The following is a 7168-nucleotide window of genomic DNA, read 5'->3' as shown; positions in this document are numbered from 1 at the left end:
AACCCCGCTGTGCATGATGCCACGCCAGGCCTGGTGAGCAGGGTGTTAGCGGACAACGCTCTCACCTTACAGCTAACCTACGGAACACAACGACACGTTTTTCAAGTTTCTTCTTCTCATAAAGCGTGTGTCTTTCGGCAGCTGTCCACCTGCTCTATTGTGTCTGATCTATAAAGACGGTGTGGTTTTCAGGTTTTTTGTTGAAGCAAAGCTTATCTCTGAAGGTTATTTTTCTTGTAAATACATAGATAGTCCCAGTATATCAACGACGTACATTAGCATTTTGGTGTGACATCTGAGATCCGGTTCCACGGTCAGATTTGATCTGAGATAGGGTGTAGATGAACCTAAGGTGTGGTGTTGCGCTGGTATAAGTGCTTCCTTTCGTGACCATCTGAGGAGAACAAGGCCAGGGGTCGTGGTATGTGTGTGTGTCTGTGTATGTGTGCCATTTGGTTTACAAACTGTGAATTATTGGTATACAAGCGCCCAAACGTATGGTTTCCCGCGTCGTCTCAAAGCACTGGCCTGCTTTTCCAACAACGTTCACCATTAAAAAAACTCTTACAAAAAACACTCAATCGTGGAAGTCTTCTCCATCCCCCCTTCCACACCAACTTTGGTCTCTGGTACTAATGTTGTAACCATTTTTTCACATGGCAAAGCTCAGCTATGCAACAAAGCAAGAAATAAAATCCCCATATATTAGAGTAAAAGCAAACCTTGTTTCTTCTATAAAGACCGCAGCCATTTTGTATAGCTCTTGTCCCAGTAGAGTTCACTCCTCTTCCTCTTCCCATAGCTCAGCTCCCCCCCACCCTCTCACCCCCCCCCTCCCCAGCAGCATTCTATATGTGGAGGAGCTCAGGGAATCAGCTGTCCTTTGTCTCATTTTGCTACATCGTTTTTGCTTTTTGTACTGAGAGGGACAAACAGCAGTTACTTGACATCATCATAATTGTCCTCCTGAACAGAACCGCTGTCATCCTCATCTTCATCATCGCCTCGCCTCTTGCATCAAGCAAGCGGCGGAAAAACAACGACGGAAAGGAACTAAATAAAAATAAAAGAGGAAAAGCCACTCCGAGAGAAAGCATCGATCAGGGAACGTTGAGAGTAAACAAAACAAAGCCTGGACCAAAGCGTACACGGGGCGGCTGTCGTCTCCCTCTGGGGGTTCTGTAAAGTCTGAGCTGGAGTTTAGGTAGCAGCGGGGGGGGGGGGGGGGGGGGGGGGGATGGGGTGGGGGGGGGTCAACCTGAAACTCTGGAGTCTCTGCACTGACGTCTCCCACTCCTGTTCCTTCTGTCGGTCGCCTCTTCACATTCACAAACATTAAATCTTCCTTGTGCAAATCAAGCAGTCTTTAGGAAAGAATGCCCTCCGAAATAGTTCTTGTAAAAATATATATGTATAACTCCAAGGTGGCTTACGTGTGTGTGTGTGTGTGTGTGTGTGTGTGTGTGTGTGTGTGTGTGTGTGTGTGTGTGTGTGTGTGTGTGTGTGTGTGTGTGTGTGTGTGTGTGTGTGTGTGTGTGTGTGTGTGTGTGTGTGACGCAGCAAGTCTTTCACTTCGTTAACCTAGCTATCTAGCTTCTTCTCGGTGTCCGGTGTCGGGGCCGTGGGGTTGATTCCGTATCAACTCAAACCACCGCCCCAGACACCTACCCTCACCTCACACCGCGCCCCTCCCGGTGGGGGGGGGGCAACAAGGGTCTTCATTGGTCGTTGGTGTGGGGAGGTGGGGCGGTGACCTCGTGGCTGGGGGGCTACAGAGGGCTGCGGGGGGCTCATCTGCGTCCGGAGGAGGGCTGTATCTGCGTTTGTGCGTACACGGGGAGGGCCAGGCGCACGTTGAGCGCGTCGTTGTGCTGCACCAGCGACGTGTGCTGGTAGTGCAGCACCAGCTCCTTCAGACTGCCGTACAGGTTGTAGGGCTCGGCGAAGCCGTAGCCGCGCGCCGTGCTGTAGATCACACAGTGCTTCACCTCCCCCTCCACGCTGCAGAGAGACGGAGAGAAGGGAGCCCCCTAGAGGTCAACACCGGTATGGTCTTAACCAAAGCTAATCATAGAACGCCAGTACATCTGCTGCTGTCGGTTCTCATTTCATTGTCATATTTCCACTATGTTGTGCCAAGTCATTGTCATTGCAAAGTATGAGACAAATGCATTATTTGGGATAATTAGCTTCAAATGTATGTATATATATGTAAAAATATAACTTTTGGTCGACAAATAATAATTAATACGTTGAAGTCAGAACACAATCTAAGTCCAATCTAAGTTGCTCAAGGATCGACAACTCAGGCTGCATTGGGGGTGTGGGACATAGGGGTTCAAACTAGACTACCCTGCCCCCATGCCATCACCAGTGGACCTGCACACGAGGGTCCGTCCGAGTACTCACACGACGGAGCAGGCGTAGCAGCCTTTCTTGCTGCTCTCGCGGATCAGGAAGGCCCCGTCTGGCTTCCCCAAGAGAAGGTCCTCGGACTGCGTTCTGTTCAGGTCCCCCACGAACCAGCTCTTCTCATCGTAGTGGGGCAGGTTCTCATCCTCCTCGCTCACAAAGTAGGCCCTGCACGCACACACGCAGAAACACAAACATGGTTAACAAAAAGGCACAAAACGACGTGAATTAGAATAAAATAGTGTGTGCCGAAACACATATTACAGAGCAAGTCAACTGTGATATTTAATTAAATGTTCATTATTATAGCACGTTGCGGACAAATGTACAGCGGGCAAACAGTGTGCAGTGGTGGAGGAATAAGACATCAAATACCCAAATGGCACACTTACTCATCTGTGTTCTCGTTCTTGATCCCCAGCCAGTCGTTGATTCGTTTCTGACGCACTCCTTTATGATTGAGCCAGCTGCAGAGAGGAAGAGAGAAACAAAGAGGGAGATGAATCATTGTGTGAGAGACTGGGTTTCAGTAGGAGACTCTGGGAAGGTTACGCTCTAGGAATGTTGCCCTTCAAGGAAGAGCGCTGTCTTTAATTATTCCATTTTCTTTGGTATTGCTAATGGGCGAATGACTGAACAGAAATGAATTCAGTGTAGCAAGGCCTTCGTGATTATCAGCATACAACTCTTACTGGGCCAGGGTCAGAGCTGCTAATACTATTACAGTAAGTCCTAGAATCCACAACTCAACCATCACAAAGAGGATCACCCCCCCCCCCCCCCCCCCCCCTTCACAAATGATCTAGCTACTGGGAGTAATAGCACAAACTATCTGTTCCTCATTCTGGGAAAGATAACCACAAAATAATGATAATAATAACTTCCCTTGTTGATAGGGTTTAGCTTTCTGTTTGATCGATTTAATTGGATATAGGGTACTTTGGGTCTCAGCTCTCTCACTTGTTTCTCTCCTATCCAGTTCAACAGTTCTGTGGCAGAACCGTCTCTTTTGCTTCCCTAACCGACAGAGCACTCGAGCTGTATTTAAGGCAGGTACCTCCTTTTAATCCTACAGCAATAATCCAGCCTACATAGTAAACGCTTTTAAAGCAGCCTCCGTTCCCCCGAATGCTACTAATCTCATGTTCTCCTGCCGAGGACACGAGGACTTACACTAGATACTGGTCTCCTGTGAAGGACACTAGGACACTAGGACATGAGGACTGACACTAGATACTGGTCTCCTCTGTAGGACACGAGGACTGACACTAGATACTGGTCTCCTGTGAAGGACACTAGGACACTAGGACACGAGGACTGACACTAGATACTGGTCTCCTCTGTAGGGACACTAGGACTGACAACTAGATACTGGTCTCCTGTGAAGGACACTAGGACACTAGGACATGAGGACTGACACTAGATACTGGTCTCCCTCTGTAGGACACGAGGACTTACACTAGATACTGGTCTCCTGTGAAGGACACTAGGACACTAGGACACGAGGACTGACACTAGATACTGGTCTCCTGTGAAGGACACTAGGACACAAGGACTCACATTAGATACTGGTCTCCTCTGTAGGACGCTAGGACACGAGGACTGACACTAGATACTGGTCTCCTTTGGAGGAGAGGACATGAGGACTTACACTAGATGCTGGTCTCCTTTGGAGGACACTAGGACACTAGGACACAAGGACTTACACTAGATACTGGTCTCCTTTGGAGGACACTAGGACACGAGGACTGACACTAGATACTGGTCTCCTTTGTAGGACACTAGGACACGAGGACTTACACTAGATACTGGTCTCCTCTGTAGGACACTAGGACACGAGGACACTAGGACACGAGGACTGACACTAGATACTGGTCTCCTCTGTAGGACACTAGGACACGAGGACTGACACTAGATACTGGTCTCCTTTGGAGGACACTAGGACACGAGGACTGACACTAGATACTGGTCTCCTCTGTAGGACACTAGGACACGAGGACTTACACTAGGTACTGGTCTCCTTTGGAGGACACTAGGACACGAGGACTGACACTAGATACTGGTCTCCTTTGTAGGACACTAGGACACTAGGACACGAGGACTTACACTAGGTACTGGTCCCGGATCTTGCGGAGCTGGATGAGGTCAGGCTTCAGGCTGTTCATCTTCTTGTCCGTCTCGCGGTTCTCCATGGCCTGGGTCTTCAGGTCCTGCTCCAGGCGGACCTTGCTGTCGTGGATCTCGCCCAGCCGCGACTTGAGCTTCTCGTAGTTCATCATGATCCTCTCGATCTCCTTGTCGTTTCCCTCGCGGCGGAAGCGCTCGATGTACTCCTTGCTGTAGCGCTCCTGCGTGTGACACTGCTCCTCGAAGATCTTGATGGTCTCGTTGAAGGCCTCGATGGCGGTGCGCTTCATCTGGATCTCCTGGAGGACAGGAGGGGGGGGGGCGCTTAGGGACGAGCTGGGGTACAAGGACGTGTTCCATGGACCGTCTGCACGTCAAAGGTTCAACCGCCACACTGGTTTACTCTGCCATAGTGACAGGACTCAAGAGAGCTGTGAGTTGTGAAAATATTAATCAACGTAAATGTATTAACTTAAGCTAATGAAAACTATTTTTTCTTCACCTGGCCCTCGAAAAACGTAAACCCTGGATTTATAGAGGCATAGATGGATGAGACACACACACACACACACACACACACGCACACACACACACACACACACACACACACACACACACACACACACACACACACACACACACACACACACACAGACACTACTTCAAACAACACACAAACACAGACACACACTACTTCAAACAACAAACACACACACATCTTCAAACAACTTTGAAGCAAAGTGATGGCTGCAGTGAGAAAGGGACGTGGTCTGTGTTTAAGTCTAAACACTGATTCAAAGCATACTTATTTGAATGTGCTCAAGTGTAAATAATAATTTGCACAGCAGCGTGTGTGTGTGTGTGTGTGTGTGTGTGTGTGTGTGTGTGTGTGTGTGTGTGTGTGTGTGTGTGTGTGTGTGTGTGTGTGTGTGTGTGTGTGTGTGTGTGTGTGTGTGTGTGTGTGTGTGTTTGTGTACCTGTGATGTCTTGGTGTATTCTTCATAGAGTCGGTCGTACTCTTTGCTCTTCTCTTGGTACTGATTGTGGTATTCCTGCAGCTTCTTTCCCACGGCGTCGATGTTGTCCTCCTTAACCAACTGGTCCTGAATAACACACACACACACACACACACAATGAGGTGAGGAAGAGGAGGATACATGAGACTTGCTCCCTTATATGTGAAGCAACGACGACCAACAACATCAAACAAACAAGCACCTAATCCATAAGGAATCTGTTGGGCACTCGATGGAAAGAGAAAGAGATGTGCGAATGTGTGGGGAATAGGACCTTACGAAAAAATGAACTCCAGTGGGTGTGTGGGGACACATTCCTCTCCAAAATATCGGCCAGAATCTGCATATTGCTCTGCTTTTATGAGCCGACTCGTAAATAAACCACCCACAATGCCCTGGGTGTGCACGGGGAGCTGGAGCCACGCTCGTGACTAATGACCTGCCGGTGCCGTCGGCGGTGGCGGGGGAATAGGAGGCGAGGACGGCCCTCTGACACACGCCGTGTGTGATGCTATTAGCTGCTAGCTAGCGTAGCAGCGGGCAGCCATACATCTCCTCCTGCTGCCTCGGCACTTTCACGGGGAACAGAGTACCGCGTGGGACCGGGCTGGACATAGTATTTCTGCAGCCTTTTTTTTTTTGTTTGAAGGAGAGTGTATAGAGGAGAGCGGGGCTGGGGGAAATAGGTACAAACTGAGAACTGCACAAAGAAGCAACTTGCAAACGAATACGCACACGCGTACTCCCACACACGAACGGCTCCAGGAGGGATAGACGTGTTTTAATGCTGACGTTAAGGTGTGAGCAGTACTGTGGTGGAGTGGGTCTATGAGCTGTGTACCTGCTGGTAGCGGGAGATGGGGTACATGAGCTTGACGTCCAGCTTGGTGTTGTACTGGGCCAGAGACTCGTGCCGGTAGTGGCTGATGAGCTCCACCACCGAGCAGAAGGTCAGCGGGTCCGAGAAGCCGTACTTCCCGTCGCGGTGGTAGATCTTGATCAGCTTGTTGTTTCCCCCTTTCCTGGGGGGCCGGGCGAGGAGGAGACGGGTCAGAAACAACGCAAGAGGACGAGAGAACCACCTGTTCTCCTCACCAGATGGATGCTTCTCAGTGGTACAGTGAGATGAGAGCGGTAGGAGCGACGGAGACTGAGAGAGAGTTATCTGCTGGAGTTGGGGGCTGCGCTCACCTCAGGGTGAGGGTGTAGTCGCCCTGCATCTTGGTGGACGCGTCCCGGACCAGGAACGTCCCATCAGGCATGTCTCGGAGCTTGTCGTTCACCTCCTCCCTGAAGATGGGCACAGAGTTGACTGTTACATCGTTGTGTGGACGCACGGCGTTGATGTTACCCGTCCAATGAACAGGAGGCCAATGAGGACGGGGAGTGGCCTCAGGCAAGTTCTGGAGAAATGCTCCCTCCAAACTGTTTGTCCTGTCTTGGTCTCCCACATTCCCGCCCTCCCTCTCTCCCTCCCCCCCTCCCTTCTCCCCCCACTACCTTTGTTTAACTTCCACACAGAAAGACACATGCATGCAAGAACGCACATGTACACACACACACAGCCACTCGGAGGAGAGAGAGACCAAGTAGACGCGCGCTGGTGTAAAGTC

The 7168-nt window shown here is 50.1% G+C and overlaps 1 protein-coding gene across 3 annotated transcripts in view; it reads right to left on the bottom strand.

The window, feature by feature from the left end:
* Nucleotides 1-1258: 1258 nt before the first annotated feature.
* pik3r3b (phosphoinositide-3-kinase, regulatory subunit 3b (gamma)) overlaps nt 1259-7168 on the bottom strand; it is a 133721-nt gene continuing 127811 nt past the window's right edge. For all 3 annotated transcript variants that reach the window (XM_056603555.1, XM_056603556.1, XM_056603557.1), the window contains 7 exons: nt 6747-6845; nt 6397-6577; nt 5517-5642; nt 4519-4838; nt 2805-2879; nt 2410-2580; nt 1259-2001 (listed from right to left, as the gene is read on the bottom strand). In XM_056603555.1, the coding sequence (XP_056459530.1) occupies nt 1791-2001; nt 2410-2580; nt 2805-2879; nt 4519-4838; nt 5517-5642; nt 6397-6577; nt 6747-6845 (1183 nt within the window). In that variant the 3' untranslated portion in view covers nt 1259-1790. The remainder of the gene's footprint in view (nt 2002-2409; nt 2581-2804; nt 2880-4518; nt 4839-5516; nt 5643-6396; nt 6578-6746; nt 6846-7168) is intronic.

Source organism: Gadus chalcogrammus, chromosome 12 (assembly GCF_026213295.1).
Source record: "Gadus chalcogrammus isolate NIFS_2021 chromosome 12, NIFS_Gcha_1.0, whole genome shotgun sequence".
NCBI lineage: Eukaryota > Metazoa > Chordata > Actinopteri > Gadiformes > Gadidae > Gadus > Gadus chalcogrammus.
This window is presented reverse-complemented; position numbering and strand designations above follow the sequence as displayed.